Source organism: Lynx canadensis, chromosome B2, assembly GCF_007474595.2.
Source record: "Lynx canadensis isolate LIC74 chromosome B2, mLynCan4.pri.v2, whole genome shotgun sequence".
Lineage (NCBI taxonomy): Eukaryota > Metazoa > Chordata > Mammalia > Carnivora > Felidae > Lynx > Lynx canadensis.
Genome location: NC_044307.1, coordinates 20,493,689 through 20,518,835, shown reverse-complemented (window position 1 = coordinate 20,518,835; position 25,147 = coordinate 20,493,689). Strand labels below are relative to the sequence as shown.

The following is a 25,147-nucleotide window of genomic DNA, read 5'->3' as shown; positions in this document are numbered from 1 at the left end:
GTCTCAGCTGAAAGTCTAGGATGTTTACCAGAACTCCTCTTCCTTGGTGGGCTCTGAGCTTTAGTATTTAACTCCCCAGAATGAAGAAACTGCCAAAAACTCTGCTTTGCTTTTTGCCTTTTAAGCAGTTTCTCTTTGTTTTCTCAACTTCTTACTCCAGGCATACACAGCCTAATATTTGGCAAATATCTCACACGGAAACATTGGACTTCAAGGTATACAGGACTTAAAGATCCAAGGCCCTAGAGGAAGTGAACCCAAACTTCTGTGAGCTCACTTTTATGCAGCCCCTTTCCTCTGAGACCTTAGCCCTTCAAGCCCTCGCTTTCTGAAACTCCAGTTTTTTCCTCAGTTACAGATACTGTTCCAAGCTATAGGCTCCTGCTCCTTTCTGATACCCATGCATCAGGCTAGGAATTATCCAATGTCCTGAAATGAAAAGGCAATACAAAGAGAATACAAATGTGGGGCTCACCTCCATGTGTTTTTCTTTTTCTCTGTGAAATTGACCCATCAAGAGTTGACTGTCCTATTGCTCTAAGATGACGACAAATGAGCTTTTTTTTTCCCCAATTGTTCTTAGTGGAAATGTTAGTTTGCTACATTATAACCAGAAGCCTGTGTCTCTGAATCATAGTATTTTTATTATTTTTATGGTGAAATCTTTATAATGAATCCCTACAAATGTTGCTTTTGATTTATTAACCAAATGGTATTGTTTTGGGAACAGGACCTGAACCTGGTACTTGATCCAGTTCCAGGATCTAGGAGAGCAATTTCCTTCGAATAGCATTTCTTATAGATTGATTGCTCTAAAAATGCTGTTGGGTTTTCAGTGCTGCTTGCTGAAGTGACACGAACCTTTATCTTCACTGAGGTAAAGGTGAGATACCTGAGACTATGTTCTTTTTTGAAGAGAAGGGCAAATTTGAGAAAGCCGGGATTAGAGAACCTCATTGTACCTGGGGCAGACGGAAATCAAAGCCCTTTATCACTGTACCAAGCCACACCTGTTTCTCTTTCTGTATCTGGCTTTCACAGGTATGATCCTCAGGGACTCCTGAAATCTTACTTGCCGACTTGATAATCTTTGGCACACTCAGCGTGGGCCTCAGACAAGCATTGAACTTTTCAGTATTTGTTCCTTTGCCCCTGAAAAAGGGACAATACAGCTGACCCACAGCTCAGGTTATATAACTAGTTAGTTTCATCTCTTTAGTGAAGTCATACCTAGAATGGTCTACTGGAAATTCAAGAAAAAAATTCAAGCAGCTACTGAACCTTACTCCTTAGCCAATCTAAGTTCTGTTCTTTGCATAGGCACAATGTAGAAGAGAATATTACAGAAAGGAATTGAGGTTATCATAAAGAGTTGGATATACTCAAAAGAATGCTCCACTTGGGGGGAGAGGGGGAGTCAGGGTGTGGCGGGCAAGAGAAACTGTTGTTTGGGGACTGTTACCAAGTGGTAACTTGGTAAACATGAAAATAGGTCTTTATTTCTGGAAACTGTGCCTTCCATATTATTCGTTCCCAGAAACAGATTGCCTTAATCATGTGCATATTCTTCTCTCTCTTTCTTTCTTTCTTTTTTTTTTAAGTTCATTTATTTATTTTGAGAGAGAGAAAGCATGAGCAGGGGAGGGGCAGAGAAAAGAGAGAGAATCTCAAGCAGGCTCCATCTCAGAGCCCTATGTGGGGCTCAAACCCACAAACTGTGAGATCATGATCTGAGCCGAGGTTGAGAGTTGGATACTTAACTGACTGAGCCACCGAGGCACCTTAGTCATGTGAATCTTCTTACCAGGATGTCCAGCCTTGTGGGAGGCTGGCCATGGTAGTAGCTAAGACTATCTTGCAAGACATCTGGGGTTGTTGTTGTTGTTGTTGTTGTTGTTGTTGTTGTTGTTGTCGTTGTTGTTGTTTTTTAAAGAAAAGTCACAGACGAACAGCATTTTTCCTGTTTTATTTCCCTAGATCATACAGGATATGGAAATGTAGGATTGGTGATGACAATGACAGCGTAACATTTGCACATAACATGTTTAAAAGCCGGCTGGATTTCTCATTCAGTCTGTGCTTGATCACTCGAGCATGTTGGAGTATATACCCCAGTGAAGGAGAACATTATTTTGCAGGTTAGATAGCTGTGAATTTGTGGAAAGTCATCCGCTTTACCTCTCTCCGTCCTCGACACAGAGAAGTGGGCCTTCTAATGATACCGCTGTTTTGGACTTGATCTTCCTTGTGATTCTGATTATTAGTCTAACTTGATAACTCCCTGAGGGTAAGGCCAATCCATAAGACAATCAAACATTTACTCTGTGAGCATTCTACATTTGCTTTGTACTGTTTTAAGGAGAGGAGCAAGAACTCTCAAGAGCAGTTAGCTTTGAACCTTAAGTCTAAAAAGCATGTGAAGGTAATGCTAGTCCTATTCAAGGGAGGGGGACTATGCTGTAGGTCAGTGGCTCTACAGTGTCATTCCCAGACCAGCAGCATCACCTGAGAACCTTAGAAATGCAAGTTCTCAGGCCCCATGCCCCGAAACTCTGGGGGTGAGCCCAGCAGTCTGTGTGTTAACAAGCTCTCCCGGGGATTCCAACAGGAAGCCAGCTGAACTTGAGAACCACCGCTCTGATGATTGATTAAGAGCATGTGCACCACTGAAGCAAAGTTGCCTGGGTTCAAATCCCAGCTCTACGCTTACTGGCTGTATGACTGCGAGCAAGCTTCTTAACCTCTTTGTGCCTTAATTTCCCTATCTGTAAACCTGTGATGGTATCCCTGGCGTTTACCTCTTATGGTGGTTGTGAGGCATTAGCATGTGTAAAAGCATTCAGGTAGTAAACAGCATGTAAGGGCTAGCTAGGTTAATATTCCGTCAGCAAAATGACTTGTATTCGTTTGTTGAAGATGGAATATTCCATACAGAGTTAAGGTGCCTTTGCCATTTGAAACATCTCTTTATACCATGCTAGTCCTTGAGGTGAAAATTAGTTAATAGAAAGTGGCATAAAATCAATGAGAGCTTAGATAATTATATAATAATAATGTGCCTTCACCCTTGTTACTCAAATTGATGTGTGTGTAGCAGTTTACACTGATTCGTAGGGCTGTTTTCAAATATCCTATTCTTTTCTGTCCTTTTAGTGATAAAAGTTTAAACATAATTCTCTATATATGATATGTTATGTAAGAAGAAAGTAAAAATGCTGCTTTACTATCTCACTTTCTAAAATGATTGGCTTTTGACTTCCATTCTTTTTGAAGTTTAAATTCACCTCATTGCGTATAAAGTCAGTTCATCACTATAAGAATGTCATTTCGTATCTTAGTTTACCATTAAGTCTAGACATAGGTAGATGAATGTTCTGAACAAATAAAGGCACAAGACCACAGGCTCACCTTATCAAATATTTCATAAATCTGCTTGCTTCAAACATCTAAATTCTACTTTATCAAGAACATTTCTAGTAAAATGGTGAGTAGTAAGCAAAGTTGCACCTTGTCTAGGGCAGTATGACTGTAATGGGTGCCATTTGTCAGGAAAGACCAAAGCTGGCCACTAGGAGCTCAGATACTTCCTGCTCTTCCCTGGGGGTGAAAAAGAAAGAGACCCACTATGTTCGCCATGGGTCTGCCTCTCAGCCTGACGGAGTGTCACCTACAAGGGCAGGTGCTTTGGAGGCTGTGCAATGGGAGGGACCACGTAGAGGTGACCTTGCCCATCAACACTAGTTCCACAAGTCTTTGCAAGTCACTTGCTGGTCAGTCAACTCTAGCCCCAAGGTGAATTTGTGAAATTTTCTAGAAATTTCTACATTTTCTAGAAATCTCTTGTTAGGCTTATTAATTGTTAAGAACTTAATTTTCCCAGGATGATCACAGTATGAGGAAACTCATTCCCTCAGGTTAGATAACACTGAGAATAAAGTTACTGTATCCTTGAAGATGGAATGCATATTTAGCATGAAACATGGGGTTCTGTGAGTTGATAGAGGCAGTAAATTATTTTTGTAAAAAATTTTTTAATGTTTATTTATTTTTGAGAGACCAAGAGACAGAGTGTAAGAGGGGGAGGGGCAGAGAGAGAGGGAGACACAGAATCTGAAGCAGGTTCCAGACTCTGAGCTGTCAGCACAGAGCCTGACTCAGGTCTCGAACTCACGAGCTGTGAGATCATGATCTGAGCCCAAGTCAGCCACCCAACCAACTGAGCCACCCAGGCGCCCCAGTAAATTCTTTCAAAATTGTCTCTCTCTCATTTCAGAATCTTCTTTCATGGTATATTAACTTGAGTATGTCAGTCATCCAAGTAGGAAGTCCAAATAGTCCAGTCATGGCAGTCACTTTGGCCAGACCCTAGGATTCTTTATCCACTGGTTATACATGTTTTAGATAAGATTCAGAAGCGAATCCTTGTATTTAAAAAAAAAAAATTTTTTTAATGGCAGTCACTTTGGCCAGACCCTAGGATTCTTTATCCACTGGTTATACATGTTTTAGATAAGATTCAGAAGGGAATCCTTGTATTTAAAAAAATTTTTTTAATATTTCTATTTATTTTTGAGAGCAAGAGAGTGAGCAAGCACGAGTTAGGGAGGGGCAGAGAGAGAGAGAGGGTGACACAGAATCTGAAGTAGGCCCCAGGGTCTGAGCTGTCAGTCAGCACAGAGCCCGACGCAGGGCTTGAACCCATGAACCATGAGATCATGACCTAAGCTGAAGTTGGACACCTGTCCGCCTGAGCCAACCCAGCGGCCCTGAGGCTACACTTTTATAGTAAGGAGACTTAAGAAGGTTATATGTCATTGAAGAAAAGTAAATAGATGTTGGTGAGACCTGACCCACTTCATTGACTTGCCATAAATAATGTCTTTTTTTAAATGTTTATTTATTTTGAGAGAGAGAGCTAGAGCGAGCGTGAAGGGGGGGAGGGACAGAGAGAGGGGGAAAGAGAGAGAATCCCAAGCAGGTTTTGTGCTGTTAGCGCAGAACCCAGTTTGGAGCTCGATCCCATGGACCATGGGATCGTGATCTGAGCCGAAATCAAGAGTCAGGCACTTAACCAACAGAGCCACCCAGGCGCCCCAAATAGCGTCTCTTAAATACCTGAGTTATTGGAAACATTGAGGGTGAGCTAATGAAGTTGTTCCTTTTGTTTTTTGTTTGTTTTTTTAATTTTTCACCCTGGCTGGGTGAATGTGTGTCAGTAGTGTTCTCAGTCTAAACAGAGAATATTCTGCGTGGGAAGAAGAGTAGAGTAAGACTGAGAAGGTCCCTAGAGTTCAGCAGATGTCAGCCATCTTTGGTCCCTTCCTGTGTGCACCTTTCACCTCTTCCTCCCTGGCCTTGATAGGAGAACCTGCTCGTGATTTCTGATCACATGCCAGCTCCAAGTATCTTAACACGTTTCTGCATCCAGCTGATGTTGGCATTGGTGTGCAGTAGATTTGAACCCTTACCTTATTCTGAGCCCTGGTGCAGTAGTTTTCAACCTGGGCCCTGTGCTTTTCTTTTTTTTTTTTTTTTTTTTTTTAATTTTTTTTTTTCAACGTTTATTTATTTTTTGGGACAGAGAGAGACAGAGCATGAACGGGGGAGGGGCAGAGAGAGAGGGAAACACAGAAACGGAAGCAGGCTCCAGGCTCTGAGCCATCAGCCCAGAGCCTGACGCCGGGCTCGAACTCGCGGAGCGCGAGATCGTGACCTGGCTGAAGTCGGACGCTTAACCGACTGCGCCACCCAGGCGCCCCCCCTGTGCTTTTCTTGACTCTGCTTTTGAGATATGTGGTGGCCAAGAGTGTGGGCTCTGATTGTAAGTTCTGGTCACCCCACTTAATACCTATATGACTTTTGATATACCTCACCTCTCTAGGCTCCATGCCCTCAGCTGTAGGAGAGAGACAGTAATAGGACCTGCCTCTCGGGGTCCCCAAGGAATAAAGGAGAGGCTCTGGGTGCACCCTGCATATCGAAAGCACACAGTGAATAGTAGTTGTTCCTTGTCCATTTAGTCCCATCATGTTAAGCGCATGCTCTAGCTCACCTTCTTCCCATGGGACCCAGGCATCGTAGATTCAAAGAACATCTGAATTTGAGGCTACCTCACTGCTGGTGAGCCACAGAGTTTTCCATCTTTCTGGACTCAGCTGCCAGGCTGTGTTTGTGTATGCCACTGGTCTCCTAAGCAGTGAGGAGCAGCGTTCTCACTGCACGGCCTGGGAAGGTGGTGGAGAGACATCACAGATGCCCGGGGACCCGGCGTGACTCAGGAGCAGTCAGGAGAGAACTTCAGGCTCCCTGTGTCCACAGGTCTCCACTAACCCCGAGGAGTTCATGCTTTCCATGTCATAATTGTTAATCCTTCCCGTCAACACTTCCCCCTTTACCCCAAGTTTAGTTTCTGATTCATGTTTTCCCCTTTTCTCCTCTCTGCTTTCTCTCCTATTGTGGACGATGGGCTTGTGTCCCATCCTGCTTTCTCTTGAGGCCCATTTCCATTATTATAAACCCTACTTTTTCAAAATAAAAGTTCATTCTAGCTCTTCGTACCATCTCTGCCACACTCCTGTCCCAGACTGAGGTTTTCTGCGTCCTTGTTACAAGGCCTTAAGAATCGTTTGCCAGGTCCGTCATCTAAGCTCTGTAGATAGTGACAGAGGACCCCCTTCGCCTCAGGGGCAGCGTGGCACCCTGAAATTCTCACTATGTCTTCATCCTCAAGGGTGCCGCTCTGACATGGACACGTCTCATGCTGCCTTCGGGACATTTTCCCACATTGCTGTCCATAGCGTCTGTGTTATTTCTGGATGAGGGTCTTCTCCAACCTTCTAGATCAGAATTTATGTCTTTTTATATCTTCACTTCAAAGCTTTGGACTTGCACTCCCCTCTTGCTGTTTTCCATGAACACCCCCATCTCCCTGCTTACAGTTACCTCAGTCCTGGGGGGTAATTTGTCAACAGGAGGTATGACACATGCACATCGGAGAGCACTTTAAAGATGGCAGGCCCAAGAGTGGCCCCCCGCGGACCCTGGTCAGCAGCTGAGTAAACTACTTTTAGCTCTACCTACTGTTTTAAGCTTGGAAAAGATGACAATAGAACTTCCTTCTAACTCTAAGCCATGTAAACAGGAAAAATTGTTTCCCCTCAGAAATCTAAAATGTTTAAATTAGACATTTTCACTGGCCTCACAGATATTTGATGGGATAGAAATGCATTTTATTCATTTGCCACAGGCTGTCTTTCATATTGATCTCAGAAGGCAGCATGATAGTATGGAAAACTCCGAATCTGTTTGCTTTCTTCTTGCTTGCTAGGCTTTTTTAAAAAAAAATTTTCTAACAATTATTTATTTTTGAGAGACAGAGCACGAGCAGAGGAGGGGCAGAGAGGTAGGGAGACACACACAGAATCCAAAGCAGATGCCAGGCTCTTAGCTGTCAGCACAGAGCCTGATGCAGGGCTCAAACACATGAACTGCAAGGTCATGACCTGAGCTAAAGTCTGATGCTTAACCTCCTGAGCCACCCAGGCGCCCCTTGCTAGCCAGTTCTTTTACTTACTAGTGTTTGATCTTAGCTGTATGTCTGAAACCTCACATCTGAGTCTCCGTTTCCCCAGCTATATAATGATATGCTGCTAGCTTTCAGGATTGTTGTTAAGGAAAGCAAAGTGGATGAAAGCCTTTTATAACCAATTTTGGTGTACGACATTAGTATTGTGATACTAATCTTAAATTCAGTATTTAATTCTAGTCCTTTTTCTATCCTGTAAAATATGGCACCAGGAGATTTGAATCTTTCCATGGCCAAAGTGGTTCCCCTTCCCTGTCATGGGAATTCCTGGCCATTTCGTGCCAGTGATCCTGGGATGTCAGCTCAGATTCAGCATGTCCCTGAAACACATGAAGGGGACTGTCCCTTAACACTGCTCTATCACGACGTGTGCAGGAGCAGGAAGAAACCCTTACCCCACTTTCCCACAATTCCTAGGGTTATGTTAGTTGAAAACTGTAAGCAAAAATTATGTCCATATGTATAGATAGACAGAGATACATATATAAAACTACTCCCTGGGTATGGATTCTGAGTTTGCCTACAAGAACCCCAGCCATGGCTCACAGCTGTGCTGGGATGAACTTTAAAATCACTCAACATGCACCCGTGGCTATACTGTCCACACGAGGAAGGACCCCACACTCAGCAAGGACCACTCACAGGCCTTAATTAAAAGCAAGGGACTAAAGATTACTCATAGATACGATGTGGCTTCTTGTTTCTCATTATTTCATGGGAACTAACATGTGAAGATTATCATGCCCTAATTTTACAAAAAAAAAAAATGAACAAAGCACAACTTTTTTCGTTTTTTGCTCACATGAATCTTGATTTTAATATTTTCCTAATTCTTTTTTTCATGCCCCCCTTTCTCTCTTTTTAGAGTTCATTTGCCATAAAGGAAGCAACAATATGACTTCCTTTCCCTCCCTCCCTCTCTTCCTTTCCTTCCCTTCCTCCTCCCCCCCTCCCTCCCTCCCTTATTTCAGAGAAAGACTTGGCATGAACAGCCCTAGCAAGGCCTTTGATGAAGTTGAGGGGTCCACCTATATTTGGGAGAAAACTCCTTGCTCTGAAGTGCCCTAGCAGATAGCCGTCTCCAGATTGTATTGTGTGTGTGAGCCAGAACCGTGGTAGGCACTGTATGCAGTGTCTCCTAGGTGAACCTGATCCGATGCTGGCATTTTCACTTTAATACCAAGGCAGGACAGAGAGGATGGGCCAAGAAGGCGGTGTGGTACTCACCACGCTGTCTTTTCTCTCTTTCAGAGACTCTGACCTATTTTTGTTGGACACCCGCGTGGTGTGGGCCTCAGAAGAAGGCTGGCTGGAATTTGACATCACAGCCACTAGCAACCTGTGGGTCGTGACCCCACAGCACAACATGGGGCTTCAGCTGAGCGTGGTGACTCGGGATGGTAAGTTTGCTCAAATCGGCAAACACTTTTCATTCGTCTCCTTTGCAACAGTTATGGTAGAACCATGGTTTACAGTCAAGACCACGGCTCCAAGATGACCTCACTGACTATTCCCTCAGAATGGCTATTGAAAAGCAAAACCTGTCCCTGAGGTCTCCAGATACAAGTAGGTGGTCTGAGTTCCAGGGGCCACAATGGGAAGACAGCTCGTGGAGGCAGGGGGGGAGCCTAGTCTACCTCCTGACAGTTGGGTGGGTTTGCACAAGAACCCCTCTAGCACCCTATTCTCTTGCAGCACCAAAGCCCAGCAGCTCAGGGTCCTCATGCAGGTCCCAGACTGGGCACACTCTGCCTGTGAAGTCGCCTCACTGGTTGGCGACTCTATGATCTATATGATCAGATCTGATCAGATCTATATTATCAGGTCCCAGACTGGGCACACTTTGCCTGTGAAGTCACCTCACTGGCTAGAGACTCTATGACCTATATCATCAGAAAGAGAGAATGATCATGTAGGGGGAAGTCTATCCGAGATGGGCAAGCCTTGGGAGTTCACACCACCCCTGGCTCTAATTCATGGAACTTTGGAAGGAGTGTCTTGATTCTGCCCATCTGAGGGGAGTCATCAGGGCTCTGAGAGTGCACAGTGCTCTTCCCTCCTGCTCCTTCTTTGTGGCTGGCACCTGGGTGGCCAGGAAAGCTCAGGTCTACAGCTGCAGCAACAAGTTTCCATGGGTAAAGACAGGTGCGCTGTGCTTTGCCTTCAAGGACTCAACATCAACCCCCGAGCCGCAGGCCTGGTGGGCAGAGACGGCCCTTATGACAAGCAGCCCTTCATGGTGGCCTTCTTCAAAGTGAGTGAGGTCCATGTGCGCACCACGAGGTCAGCCCCTGGGCGGCGCCGACAGCAGAGCCGCAATCGCTCCACCCAGTCGCAGGACGTGTCGCGGGTCTCCAGCGCTTCAGGTAGGTTTGGGTGGAGCCTGGTTTTTCAGGAAGCCTAGTTGGCTCTTGGGCCTCAGCGAGAACAAGGACGTGTCGATGGTTTTAGCCATCGCATGGCTTCTGCATGGCAAATACAGAAACCCAGAGGTGCCTCATCACAGCCACCAATTATCTGCATGGGTTCCTAGGGCCGTCAGAAGGGACCATTTGTTATCCAGGTACTGAGTCTGCAGGCTGAAGACCTCCTGAGAGTCTCTTTTTCTGGAAAAGCATCCTTCTGGTTTTTTTTTCTTCCAACTCTTCTTTCATTCACGTAAAAATCCTGAGGACACCTAGGTTTTCTTCTAGTTGCATGACACCTGGGAGGTTGTGGTGCACAAGCAAACTTTGTATAGTTGCAGAAAATGGACTTGCATTTGTTGGTGCTCTTGGCTGAAAGTGATGGAAAGTCAGCTCAAACAGCCTTCTCTGATGGGTTTCGTTGGTTCATTGAACTGGGAAATCGAGGGTTCTGCCTTTAGGCATGGCTGGATCATGGGCTCACATGGTGTTAGGAGTCTTACTTTCTCCTTTTCAATTTTTCCCTTGTTGGTGGCATTCTTAGAAAGACTATCTCTAACATGGTGGTAAAGAAGGCAACCAACAGCTCCAGGATTTTATCACCCTTGGTTACCTCTGCTTCAGGAGAGAATGTCTCTCTCACAGTAGCTTAGTAGATAGCCAGGCTGAGGTCATGTGCTTGACCCTGGAGCTAGAGAATGGGGTCAGCTCCATCCTGCCCCAAACGGGCAGGTGCAAAGGGTGAGAGTCAATTGAGAGTCAATTGACACCACTACTTGTCAATTCAGTGGTTCTTCAGAGATGCCCACCCCACCATGCTGTGCCTTTTTTTGGGAAGTGGTATGGAAGTCCACTCTTCAATGTTTTGAAGTTCACATAGCTAGTAAGTGTTGAATTCCAGCAGAGATCCATCTTACTCTAAAGCCAAGGCTTGTAAGTTCTGGGTTTCCTCAAGCTGTTGAGCCAGCCCAGGATTCAAGCATGCAGTTGAACTTTTGCGGTAGGATTTGAAGCCGGAGATGTTGCTTCCCTTATTACTACCCTGTGACTGACTTTGGGCAAACCTAATCCATTCCAGATTCAGTTTACTCATCCATTAAGTGGGGATGCTTAACACTTGGTAGATTTGCTGGGATTAAATGAGAAGTGTTTGATTTGGTCCATAATACTCAAAGATTAGTTACCTCCAATTGTGGGAAGTATGTTCTGAGAGCATATGTTAGGATCGTTGGGAAGGATGTAAAAAAGATCTGGGAGATGCATTACTTCCTCCAGGTGACTGTTTAAAAGTGTCCTCATCAGTGGCCACAAAGAGTTCATGCAACTTCCCAGAGTACTCATCTTTTCTTTGGGAGGAATGGTCTTCATTTTAGAGTCTGACTTAATAAGCCATTTCTCTCCCCAGCAACTTAGCTGTGGGGCTTTGAGGACCTACCACCCAGGGTGACGTGACATTTTCCTGCTTGTCCTCCTGGTGTTTCTTGGAAGCATTGCCCAGCATGGGTGTTCCTGTGTTTATCACTAAAAACAGTGAGGGTTGGGTTTTTAAAAAACACAAAGAAGAAATGATTGCTTTTCTTTATTCGCTTCAGAGGGAGCCTGCTAAAGAGAGTTAATCATCTCAGTGTTTTAGGCTTCAATTAATGAATGAACTCCACTTTGGTACTGGGACCCCAGACACGAAGGCAGCGCTGGGAATGCTGATTGCTTTTTAAAATTGAAATTTCACTTGATTTATTCAACACCCCCTCCCCGAAGTACACATGCCAGAGTTTTTCATTGGGAAGACAGGTCTCTGATTTGGGTTTCCATAATGTCACCCAATTATTCTTTTCCATGTCCCTTTCAACATTTTTTTTTTCAATTTGATAAGTTGCAATTAAATACGAGTATTAAAGTTGATCGAATGTGGAATAACAGGCAAGTATATCTGCTTTGTCTTGGTCTTCCCTCCCCCCACCTCCCAACCCAGCACTTGCAAACACGCTTCACTCTTTTCAGTGGTAGTAGGATGAGAGAGTTCACAGCAAGTGCCTCTGGCCTCACCTGTTCCAAGGACAACCCCCAAGAGAGTGTGACTAAGAAGGACTCTCCTTCCCTCTTACTGTCTTCAAAGGCCCTCTCAAGCTGGTTCGAGAAATTGCTCAGGTTAGGCCCATTCAAGTGCTACTTTATATATTTAACATTTTCTTCATTTATCCCTGCTATTAATGGGAGCAGATACATAACGGAAGAGGTCACTCCTGGAGAAGGGAATTCCACAAAGATGGTCTGCTACCCAGAGAAATGGGCCATCCAGTTGGACTGTCCTTTTTTCTAGGCCACCATGGGACTAAACCTTCATGTCTTGCTGGACCTTCCTGAACCAGGTAGCTGCCACTGAGACAAAAAGTTGTGGTCTCTGGTATGACTCCAGGCAGGACTTTCCCTTTATAAATCTTCTGGAAGTTTGAAGGGAGAGATTACTTTGCCTCTGCTGCCCCCCTTCTTCAATAGAGTGCTCCCAAGGAATTAATATTTCTCCACAGAAACAACCACCACCGGAAGCCCATCAGAGACCATCCTGCATCTGGGCAAAGAAGTTAACATAATCCATCAAATTGCCTGTCATCAGGGTGAAACATGGCAGGGAAATCTGTGGCTATTTTTGGAACAGAGCTGCAGATGCCTGGGCCGGTAGGACGAGTCCATAACAAGGGAAAGGCCAAGAGCCCCATCCACCTCCTCCCCACCGCCCACCGGAATCTGCTCTGACATCTGTACTTGGCCTTCAAGCCAGACTTTGCAAACACACGCACCGAAGCTTGGGTTTGGGTCGAAGGCTCCTGGATGGTTTTCACTTGCCCTTGCTTCTTTGCAGCTGTCTGCTCCAAATGAATGATGGATGTTGGCTGTGTCGCACCTCTCCAGTGGGCTTGGACATCATCTGGACAGCATTGTTTATCACTTTTACACATGTTTTACTAGTGCTGGTCCAAGCCACGCTGTGCCGCCTACTGGCAATTCCAGTGAATCTGGCAGTTTTCAGCCTCCATTTCTCCCAGCCTACTGCTCTGTGACACCCTACCCTCCAGTTCCTTCTCTCGTGTGCTGGTCTTTCTACCTGCTGCCCCTCACCCTCTCTTATAGTAGCTTTTCCTTGGGGTTCATTATTTCACCTACTGGAGGACTGTGACAACACCTGGCCAATTCACTACTGGTGCCATGAACAAATGGCCTTGAGGGATGGATCCATGTGGTGATTCTAGATACCAACCTAGCTAATTTTCCCAGGATGTTTCCAAGACATCACTGAGGAGGGAGAAGTTGTTGGTGAGTCTGAGGTTTTTTGCCCCGCCAACCCACTAGCTGCCAACGCTGTGACTTAGAATTGTGCTTTGCTGTGGCAGATGATAGTGTGGGAACTCTTCTGCCACTTTTAACGATTTATGTAAAATTAGATGACCTTTAGGCCTCTTTAATCCTCATGTTTTTGTCGCTGCCACGCACCTCTGCCAACCATCTGTGAATCAACGACTACTCAAGACCCTGTCTGTCTTTTGGAATGAGTCCTTCATTGCTTCAGATGCTACCAGTTAGCATTTCTGAGTCCTTTCTTCTTCTGTGTCTTTCCAACCCACCCAGACACGTGCCTTTAAGGATCCTTGGGGGGAAATGTGGCTCTGGTACATTATAGATATGCCATTGACCTCATTGATAGTTCATATCTTGTATCTCATGAACTTCCTGATTGGGACCATTCAGTGCGCATCCAGCATAAAAGCAAGGTAACCGGACTGTGTCGCTTGCAAAACAGTGGTTTGGGTACTTTATTATGACTGTGAAATCTTGCTGTAGATCTCCGGGAACTCCGGTCTGCAGGCCGAGGGCCTCATTCTTACAGATCAATGTTTATTTGGCCTTTTAGTTCCTGGCAGGTGTCCCCACTAGCTCCTCATGTGCTTCTGGGGGTTGGCATGCCACAGCTGAGTGGGCTGACCCTCTGTGGCCATCCAAAGCTTGAGAAGAATGGACGTGGGTCAGGGCTTTGAGTTAGCTGTTTATGGTTCTTCAAAGGAATCGGGAATTGTAATTTGTCATTTTGATCTCAACTTAAAATTTTAGGGCCTGCGGCTTGGCTTCCAGATGTCTTGGTCAAGAAGTACAGGCCTGTTCAGGACTTTCTAAAATGAAATCAAGTCTTAATTCTTCACAGCTGTGGCCGACAGGCATGGTGTTAGTGATTCAACAGAGTCATTTCAAACTCCGTATTTATAATACTTGACTCTCCTTTACCATGAAGTCCCTTTGGGTAAAAGTTATCAAGGAGTGATAGGCTCCTTTACCCCATCCTTAGGTTTACCCCATGGGAATGTAATAACGGCCAGCAGTGCTGAAGGGAAATAATAAAGAAGCATAAACAGGAGCTGCAAAAACCTGAATGATCCACCAAGACCTGCTAAGCCCACAGGCAGGTCCTGGGGGCCAGGAGACTCCGTCTAGGAGGGAACATGGAGAGCAGAGGTGCTGAAAGCACAGGGAGTCTTAGTGTTCATGCTCAGTGTTGAAGAGAAGCCTGTGTCTGTTTTCAAGATAGTTAATCTCCACATTCTTTGATAATAGAGATAAAGGCTGAAAGTAGGCCAAAGTCCACCCCAATTAAATGAAGCAGGAGAGGCTGAGATTCCAGCACCCCAGAAGAATGGGACCTCCCTGTTGACTCTCAATCTAACCATCCAGGTTGTAAACCAAGTCTAGATTCTGAATATCAAGCTCCCTGCCCCCCAACATTCTGTGATGTTACTGAGACCTGAGATCAAGATCTCAGTGTGGTTCCACAAGGAGCTGGGCTTCCTCCAGCACGTTCTTAATGGCCAGGTTGATTCCATTGGAGGGGCGGGGTAGGGAGGGAGAGCCAGAGACTCTTGGATTAACACAGGCTGATAAGGCTGGGCGATCTGGAAGGTGCAGCCAGATCAATGAAGACCAACGTGCCATTTCAACAGCTGCTGATGTTATACTTGCCCTTGTCATTCTAGGAGAGGAGGGAGATAAGAGTAGTCAATTGTTTCTCTGAAAAACCAGTTTTGAGACACCTGGGTGGCTCAGTCAGTTAAGCATCCGACTTCAGCTCAGGTCATGACCTTGCAGTTTGTGGGTTTGAGCCCCATGTTGGGCTCTTCGCTGACAGCTCAGAACCTGGAGCCTGCTTCCGATTCTGTCTCCCTCTCTCTCTCTGCCCCACCCAACTCATGCTCGCTCGCTCTCTCTTTCTGTCTCTCTCAAAAATAAAACATTAAAAATAACTTAAAACACGGGTTTCCTCTGGGAAGACTCTTTGGGCTCAGAAGAACGGGGAACCCAGTGTGGGGCGTGCCACCTGGTCCCCAGCCCCTGCCAGGTGTGTAGCCTGCTGAGCAGGGACAACAGCTGTGGGGTGAGCCCAGCACTGCTGAGCAGCCCTGTGCAGAAGCCCTGGCCGGGGTGGCGGCCACCTGCCTGCTTCCCTCCTTCCCACTCACCTGGTTACGTGTGGTTGCCTTGACCTTGTCCCTGGTCTGCCTGTCTCCTCTCTCCATGTCTTCCCTTTTGTTTCTCTCCTGTCCTCTTCTCCTGGCACTGGAAAGGATGGCAGGCAGGCTGCCTGGACACCTGGGACCCGGCTGGCTGCATGGCTCCCACTTTGGCACCATGGTCCCCACCCTTCCCACTCGCTGCCTGCCGTGGAAGTCAGGATCATTGCTGGGCCCTTCCCTTCTCATCCAGGATTCATTCCCCTGAGAATCCCCTGATCTTTGGTGCCTGGGAAGCCTGCATTTCACTCCATGTAGCCGATCAGCTTCAGAAATAAGCCAGTGGTGGGGCCCAAGCTCTCCCCTCCTACAGCTCCTTTGTGCTTTACTGTCTTCATGGCTTTTTGGGGACGGGTGGCGGGGGGCAGCAAGGAATGCTGGATGTCCTCCTTAGGGTGTATGGGATATGACCGTTGTGTTCAGGACAGAACAAACATGTGGTACACATGGCCACTGCCTAGGGACACGGATGCCTTGAGGAGGTGCCAGGCCAGCTGGCTGCTTACAGTGGGTCAGAAGCACCCTGTCCTCACTGTGCTGAGCAAGAGAACTGTCTCCCTGCAGTGTCCTGTGAGGCAGTGGTGGCCCCCACTGTCACAGGGGCTCACCCAGGCCCCCGTTAGTCCCACTAGTTCTTGTCTGTAGGTGAGCAGCCCCTCAGGCATCACAGGGAAGAATGGAACGTAAGGTCGGGGAGTAGAGGCTGTCGCCGATGAAATTGAGTGTCAGGGCCGTGGGCCAGAAGCCGAGAAGACAGAGCGGCCAGCCAGAACCGAGGAGGCCGTGGCAGTCCGGCCGTAGCTGTCCAGGTGAGAGAGGCACTGGAAGGTGAAGCGGGGGCCGAGGACAAGTGAGTGGGTCAGCGAAGAGCTGCGTGTGGTGGGACCCACTGCGTCGGCCTCCAGTGGCCACCCGCTCCCAGCAGGACTCTCGGATGTGGGAATGAGGTGGTGTCTGAAGCGCCGGGACGAGACGCGTGTCACCCTACCCTCCTGCCCATCAGCCTGGACTCCAGGGAACATACCTCCATAGAGCTCGTTCTGTGCTGCCCTCCGCCCCTCCCCCCGAAGCCTCCGCGGTGCACCTGGCTCCTGCACTACCCAGATCAACGAATAACACACACACCTGAGGCTTGGGAGATTGACTACTCCAAAGCAGCCACAGTGCAAAACGGGTGGCCCTGGCCACTGGGCATGGACGTGACACTTTCTGTGCCACTGGTTTAATGGCCCAGAAGGCCTGGAAGAGATGCAGGTGTCGCTCGGCAAAGTATGGGAAGAACAGAGGCTTATGGAGAACGCATTGTGTGTGGGAGCCTGGCCTTTGCCCCAGCCCCGCTCTGCTCATCCTCATTTCCGACCAGGACGGTGCCTTTCCCACAACAGAGCCTGGAAGATTTTGCCCAAGGATCTTCATTTGTGGGGGGCAAACGGGCAGGGCTGTCTTAGGTCTTTAAAGGTTCCCCCCTTCTCCCAGTGTGGGGCATCTGAAGCTTTTAAAGCTTGAAAATGTATGGTGAGGGCTGGGGCACCTGGGTGGCTCAGTTGGTTAAGCATCTGAACTCTTGATGTCAGCTCAGGCACGATCTCACGGTTTGTGAGTTCAAGTCCCGTGTCAGGCTCTGTGCTGACGGTGTAGAGCCTCCTTGGACTCTCTGCCTCCCTCTCTCTCTGCCCCTCCCCTACTCGCACTTTCTCTTGGAAGGAAGGAAATGTGTGGTGAGGGAAAATGTTTCTCTCCTATTTAAAAGTAGACCAGGGAGCTACATTTTTCTGGTTATGAAAGAAATTAATCCTGGGGGCTTTTATGATTGGTAGATTTTGTCACCTGGTGACAGTTATTTGCCCCAACCCATCTATGGCTGGGCCCTGCTTATCCACGGTACTCAGGACAACCCCCTTGGGCCTGGTCTGGCTGGGCCAGAATCCTAGCTGGGCTGCTGGGCACTTGCCCTGCCCTCTGCTCTAGGCCAAAGAATCCCCTGGGATGAATGGAAGACAGATTTCACATTATGTGTTCAACTTTGAGAAACCTAGATTCCTTGAAGATGTGTCTCACCTCCCAGACCAGCCTTTGCCACATCTGCATGCCAGAATGCCCAGATAGCCCTGGTGGCAGGGGACCCATTTCCAGTGATCCTGGCTTGAGGGTCTGAGAGAGGGCTTGAATTCCCTGATGAGTCTCACGATGCATCAGACAGAGGACTGTTGCCCTTGGGGAGGTTTGTGTCAGCCTCGGGTCTGTTGCTCTGGTTTGTTTGTCTGTCTGTTACCTCTGTCCAGCAATATGGCTTCTTGTTTCTGCCTTCCCCTTGATTGGCGAGCCCATCTGGACAAAGTCATGTTGCCTTCCTTTCTCCCACTGAGAATTTACTGCATGAACTTTCACTGGGCCTGTCCAGACCATTCATCTAAACAAATATCAAGGGGCCAGGGCAGGAGAATGTTTTTCTGCAATCTCTCAGTCCTTAAAAACAAACAAACAAACAAACAAACAAACAAACAAACAAAATGGTGCGTGGCAGTGTAATTCCACTGCAGAGCCCAGGGCACTGACCCCTGAGTGGCAGACACAAGTATTTTGAGGAGCATTGACCTTCACAAATATTTATACACTCTCAGCCAGCACTTAACATGGAGTTATAAGGAAACTTAAGTGTGGCTTGAAAGTGTCTGTAGGAGGAAAAACAGGAGAGTTGAATTCCTCCCTTTCCTCTCTCCGGCCCCAATCTTTACTTAACAACAAAAATGCCAGTGTCTGGCTCTAAAAGAAATAGCTGTTCTTACGGAGAAAGTTCTCTTTGTTGAGCTTTGAGAGAGTCAAATTTGCAGGAGGCTCACAGACAGACCTACTGGTGAAGGTAGAGAAGCAGAGTCCTGCTCTATGACATCATGGTTGGTCTTTCTGGCAGCCGGCCCTCATCCCGAGCCTATCTAGGGACCCACGAGTTGGAACTATTAGGAGATTTCATGGTTTTTATAGCTCTGCCAGGATGTATATTCTTTATTATATTATACTGTCCATGTTCATCAACCTGGGAAGGAAAAGTGTCCCAGAAATCTCTGCCTTCCACATGGCGAACGGTTCCAAGCTTGACTTTGGAGAGATCATGGTCCCCAGCACAGAGAAGGCATTTGGGGGGAAGTTTACTTTGTGGGGACACAGGCCAACTGATGTTGGGTGGGGAAAACTCCAGACTGAGACTATAAGTAGGAAGATCATATAACTTAGCATCTAACCCAAGAAACCTTCAGGAGCACAAAGAACCAGAGCCTTGGAGTCTTCAAAAGGTTGACCCCTGCTCAAAACTGGCAGGAAAGGAAGGAATGTGCACCCAGGAGGCCCAAGCCTGGTAGCCGCACACCCCCCCTTCTCCCCAAGTGCGTGGGCAGAGCTTAGGCACATGGCCACACCTAACCGCAGTGGGAAATATCCAATAGCTGTGTGCCAAGGGGGTAGATGGAGGATATGGGTTTTTACTAAACAGACAGCAGCCCTCACCAGGCTGTTCTATGATAGGCCGGCCAGGCTGCTTCCTCGGGGACTTTGCATTTGTCATTCTCACCGTGCAGGTTATTCTTCCCCCAAATAGCTTCCTGCGTTACTCCCAATATGCCTGCAGGTCTCTGCTTAGAAGACATGTGAATGGAAAGACAGTCTCAGCAACCCATATGAGATAGTGACCGTCACTTCCCTTGCACCCTGCACTCCCTATCCCTTAACCGTGGAATAATAATTTAGCTAGTCAAGGCCCTTCTTGGCTACGTGAAAGAGAAACAGATTCTAATCAAAGTGCAAACTAATGTAAGAGTATCAGGAACTCCTCCAACCTACAACCAAACACAGGGAATCCAGTGAGGAAGCTGAGACCTAGTCACAAGGAGAGTGTGGTTTGGAATGCCATTACCCTGAACACATGGCTGCCAAACTGCCCATTCTTGGCTTTCCCTTGGAGTCCCCTTCTCACGGGTTGGGGCATCTGCCTGGCATTAATGAAGTCATGAGCCTGTACTCAGTTGCCAGGGAAGAAAGGCAGGAGCTATCTTGTGGGGGATCGGGCCTTGATTTTCACCTGTCTATGAATTCCCATCTCATTCCAAATGAGAGGTGAACCTGGGAGCTGGGTGGCCCAAACAAGAAGTATCCACCATAGCTGGGTATGGAATTCAGGGTTGACAGCATCATTCTTATGGTATTAAACCTTTTATGTTGTATATTTTTGTTGCTAGGAAGTTTGCTGTCCATGGGGCACCTGGGTGGCTCAGTTGGTTAAGCACCCAACTCTTGATTTCAGCTCAGGTCATGATCTCATGGTTGTAAGATCGAGGCCCACATCAGGCTCTACACTGAGTGTGATGCCTGCATGGGATTCTTTCTCTCTCTCCCTCTCTCTCTGCCCTTCCCCTGCTTATGCCTGCTCTCTTGTGCACTCTCTCTCTCTCTCTCTCTCTCTCTCAAAAAAACATTTAAAAAAAAGTTTGCTGTCCATCTACCTTATGTTCCTTTGTGGATTATTTTCTTTTTATCTTTGGGTTGCTTTTAAGCATTCCTCTGTATCTAATATACTACAGTTTCACCACATGTGGCCAGACAGGAATTTATTTACTATGCTTAGGATTCATTGTGCCTTTCCAATATAAAGATGTTTGGTTTTCTTCACTTCTAGAAAATCCTCCCCCAACCCCGACACTTTATATATTCAAATATTATTCCCCCATTATTCTCTTCAGAAATTCCTACTAGAAATACACTGGAATTTACATTCTGTCTTCCATTATCTCTTTATAGGAAGAGAGTCCTATTTTTGAGCCATTTCACTCTGGGCTATATTTTGGGAAATTTCTTCAAACTTATTGCTCAGTTCTTTAATCCTGTCTTCGGTTGTGTCTAATCTGATGTTTAAACCATCCATTTCATTTTTATCTTCAATGGTTCTGGTTTTATAAAGTTCTATTTTGTTCTCTTTCACATCCACCTATAATTTTTTCATGTTCTTTCTCCATAACGTTTTTGCTGTAGCATTTCTATTTCTTACTTTATTTCTTCCATTATTTTAGGTATTCTTTTTTGTAATCTCACTCAGAGACTACTCTTATTGTGGTCTCTGTGTATTCTCTTATATTCTAACTTTAGGGATAATTTATTCCTTTGTGTGCTTGATTTTTTTCTTGAGGGATTGTTTTCAGCAGGAGGTTTGGTCTTGCCTGGTAATGGTGGTTTGTGTGTGTGTGTGTTTAAGCAAGAGTCCTCAGTGCCCTTCTCTGTGAAGACTTCCCTTCAGCATGGCCTTGTGTTCAGTTCTCCCAGGTACTTGAAATTACAGCAAGAGTTGTTCTGCAAGGCGAAAAAGGCAGGTAGGGAGCGTGAAAAAATTTAGAATTTAGCAGATCACCTCAAAAAGGTAGCCTCTCTCTCCTCCCAGTGTAGGTGACTGAGTGGAGTCAGTACCATTTGTCTCTTCCCCTTACAAACTCGCGTGTCCTGTCTTACTTTGGGCCAAGCTGTCCAGAAGCACAAGTTAACAGGGAACCCAGTTCAAATAGGCTTTAAACAATTAGGCAATTTACTGGCTCATGTGATTAAAACAGGCATGTGAGTGACCTCAGGCTCTTGCATCCATCAAAATCCATTTTAGATTAGGAATCTTTCTCCGGAGTCCTGCCTTTCATCTCTCTGGAACACTGCTACCAGATTGATCCTGTAGAATCATAGCTCTGAACATGGCACTCCCTGGCTCAAAACCCTTCACAGGCTTACTTAATGCCTCTGGTAGAAAGTCCCAATCTTTCTGGTTGGTGTTCCAGGCCGTTCATGTCCCATTTTATTCCTCCTGATAACTGACCCTTCTCTGAACTCCCAGTGGGATTTGCCATCCGCACTTGCCTGGAGCGTCTATGCTGTTCTGTATTGGAGTTACTTGTGTACATGTCTCATACTGCCCCTTAGATTCTCTAAGTTCCTGGAGGATGCAAGCCTTGTATAACCTCTCTTCCTGTTTCCCGCGGTCAGTCTAGCAGAGGGCATGTCACATTAGAGCTGTTCCAGTCAACCGAAACAAATCCAGGCCCTCCCCTTCTTCTAGGTTAGGCCAGGCTCGTGGCTCCCACATTGCACAGGACAGGTAGGATACTTCAGCAGATTCTCATAGGGCTTCCTGTCTTAGGAGTCAGTGCTTTGGTGCAAAGGGCTCAGCGCTGGAAGTGAGGCAAGGGACCAGTACCAGAGTGATTCCTGCTGCAGCGTCTCTCTCTCTCTCTCTCTGTCTCTCTCTCTCTCTCACTCTCTCACTCTGACGACACTCTCTTGGTTAAGCCCCGCTCCATTACCCTTCCTTCCGGATGCTTTCCTGACCCAGCTGTCCTCACAGCCCCTGGACAGTTTTAGGACTGTGTCTGTTTGAATGATAGCAAACCCTGCCTGGGTGTGGCTTTTACTGTGAATACAGTGCCTTCCAGGTCAGGAGCCCAAGGGGGGTCTGGGGGCATCTGTAAACTCTGTCCGTAGGCCTTGCACATAACGGGCTCACAACGATCATCTGTCGCTTAAAAGCATCCATTCAAGTCAATAATTACACATTGTGTGCCAGTGTGCCCGGCACCCGCCCTGGCGTGAACAAGATGGCATGAACGAGACAGCCAAGCGACCGGGCACGTGACGGAGCTGTTTGGTGACCGCCTTTGTGTCTAGCAGGGGCCAGGTTCACGTCTGTCATGAGCCCCGTACTGGGCCTGGGCTGCAGCAACCCCTCCCGGTGTATGTTTTCAAATGAAAGAATGAGTGGGTTAACGGGTGCATCTTCTGATCTCCTCCGACAGATTATAACAGCAGTGAGTTGAAAACAGCCTGCAGGAAACATGAGCTTTACGTGAGCTTCCAAGACCTGGGATGGCAGGTGAGTTTTCTGGACAGCAAGGCGGACAAAGGTCCCTTCACAGCAGCCCTTTCCTATCTTAATGGAGCAGCTACCATCAAAGACTTTGAGCTTTAGGGCTGAGGCGATTCCTTGTGTGAAGGTACTGGGAGACTTTCCAAATGCCTGGGCTTCTGGAGTAAGGCAGAGGAAGGGCTGGGCCTGCTTGTGCACCAAGAGCCCCCCCTTCCCAGGGAGCCTGGTTGCCAAGTTCTGTGTCCCTCAGGATCCATACTACCGTCCCCAGTGTTCTCCCATTCTTTGCAAAGTCCACGAGGCGTGTGCTTATTTGGGCATTTAAACAAATTGTGTGTATGTGTGTGTGTGTGTGAGATTTTATTTTCAAGCTCTACACCTAATGTGGGACTCGAATTTACAACTCCAAGATCAAGAGTCGCACACTCTCCTGACTGAGCCAGCCAGGCGCCCCACCAATTTTGTGTTTTGAGAAAGCGCTGGAGAAACTGCCCTGACAGTTCTCCAATGGCTACAAACTGACTCACCTGAACTATCTAGAGGAGCACAAAGGCTGAGCCCCACAGCTGAGAGCCACCACTAGTTTATGAGCAAATCCTCGGTGACAAGGGATAGGAGATACCATTTACTGTACGCAGGTGGCATTATGAGGAAGGGCATACTCGAGGCCCCTCGGGGGAGGGGGGGCAGGTGCAGACAGCCAACCACCTGTGTGCTTCCCGGTCTGGCAGGTGGGCAGCAGCTAAGGCCCTGCAGGCTGTGGAAGGAGCGAGGGCTCTGGAGCCAGACAGACCGGGTTCACATCCTGGCTTTGCCACTTGAACGTGAACTTGGCCTCCCTGTGTTGGTCTGCGTAGCTGTGCTACGTGAGGAATACCTTCTCACAGGATTACTAAGAACACAGATGATAGAAGGAATGTATGCTCATCACATGTCATGTCCCTTTGCTTTCAACTAAGGACTGGATCATCGCACCCAAGGGCTATGCTGCCAATTACTGTGATGGAGAATGCTCCTTCCCACTCAACGCACACATGAACGCCACAAACCACGCGATCGTGCAGACGCTGGTGAGCTCCTGGGGACCCCTTTCACTTTAAATTTTATGTTTTTTTTTTTTTTTTTTTTTTAGACAGAGCACAAGTGGGGGGAGGGACAGAGAGGGACACAGAGAATCCGAAGCAGGCTCCAGGCTCTGAGCTGTCAGCACAGAGTCCAACGCAGGGCTTACACCCACAAACCGTGAGATCATGACCTGAGCCGAAGTCGGATGCTTAACCCACTGAGCCACCCAGGCGCCCTCCCTGCTTCGCTTTATAGGTAGGAGTCAGTCAGGGTCCGGTATGGCTTCTAACGGTGCCTCTCCCCTTCTGTTTTGGAACAGGTTCACCTTATGAATCCTGAGTATGTCCCCAAACCGTGCTGTGCACCGACCAAACTGAATGCCATCTCGGTTCTTTACTTTGATGACAACTCCAACGTCATCTTGAAAAAATACAGGAATATGGTCGTCAGAGCTTGTGGATGCCACTAACTCAAAACCAGTTGCTGGGGACACAGATGCTGCCTTGGGTTCCCAGATGACGTCTGCCTTAAAAACAAACATTCAGAAGCACAGCGAAGGGGGGAGGCGAGGCTTCGAAGCCGTTCAGTGCTGGTTGGTGCCCACGGAAGATTGTAAAGGGCCTCGTTAATAATTCGCTCACACAGTAAATAACGTGAGTAGTTGTTGGTCTATAGGAAATGGAGTTTGGATGTCTGCAGTATGAAGTCTGGTTAACTAACTTTGAAGTATTCCCCCCCCCCCACACACACCCAACAAAAGAAAAAGAGCCCACTGAAATTAGTTTTAGCTTTAGATCAAGCTATTTGTGGCATTAGTGTCTAACAATAAATAGGGAAAATAATCTTAAAAGGAGTATTCTCGGCTAAAGTATCCACCCGTTCTGTAGTGTTTGTCGAAGGGAGACCTACAGATAATGGAAACTGGGGGGAAATGCCTCTGTTCACAGATTTCATTCCGAGAAAAGTTGGTTTCATGTAGGATCAACAGCCTGGGTCATCCCCAGGGCTGCGTGGAAGTGCCTTGTCTCTGTCACTGCCATTAGCGTTTGTGCTGGAGTTGTTGGTGTGAAAATATACTTATTTCGGTCCAACAAACCATGTCATTTCCACACCTCGGTCCCCTACCCCCACCCCAACATTTGCTATTTTCTCTGCTAACACCATAAGTGGGGCGAGTTGGGCATTGCAGTGAGGCTACAGGGGGCCAGAAGCATTTTTGACAGCCGTCACTTTAACCGTGTAACATGTGAAAGCCATTCTGCGCCTCTTCTCTTCTGGAACGGCTCTTGGAAAAGCACATTAACTTCGGGAATGTCGGCTTTAATAGTTCACCTATCTCAGTAAAATGGCTGTCTGCCTTTTTACTGGACAGCATGCCGGGTCGCGGGGTTAGAAGCAACAAAGGAAACAAAATGAGGAAGGAAGCCCCCAGCCGCTAGGAATGGGATGGGCATGCCCTCATGAACCCGAATCCCATTTTCTCTTGTAGAAAGTAAGACGCCGATGAAATCGTAGAATGTTTTTAAAGTGTCTTTTTCACAATCATGTACTAGGAAGCCAATTTCATACTAAACTGATTAAATAATACATTTATGATCTAAAACTGTTTGCACTTACAGCTTTTTTGTAAATAGAAACTATAATTTATTGTCTA

At 47.0% G+C, this 25,147-nt stretch overlaps 1 protein-coding gene across 1 annotated transcript in view; it reads left to right on the top strand.

The window, feature by feature from the left end:
- BMP6 (bone morphogenetic protein 6) overlaps positions 1-25,096 on the top strand; it is a 157,586-nt gene extending 132,490 nt beyond the window's left edge. The window contains exons 3-7 of the mRNA XM_030314880.1: positions 8,837-8,985; positions 9,754-9,951; positions 22,358-22,434; positions 23,388-23,498; positions 23,813-25,096. Coding sequence (XP_030170740.1) covers positions 8,837-8,985; positions 9,754-9,951; positions 22,358-22,434; positions 23,388-23,498; positions 23,813-23,962 — 685 coding nt within the window. The 3' untranslated portion in view covers positions 23,963-25,096. The remainder of the gene's footprint in view (positions 1-8,836; positions 8,986-9,753; positions 9,952-22,357; positions 22,435-23,387; positions 23,499-23,812) is intronic.
- The last annotated feature ends 51 nt before the right edge of the window (positions 25,097-25,147 follow it).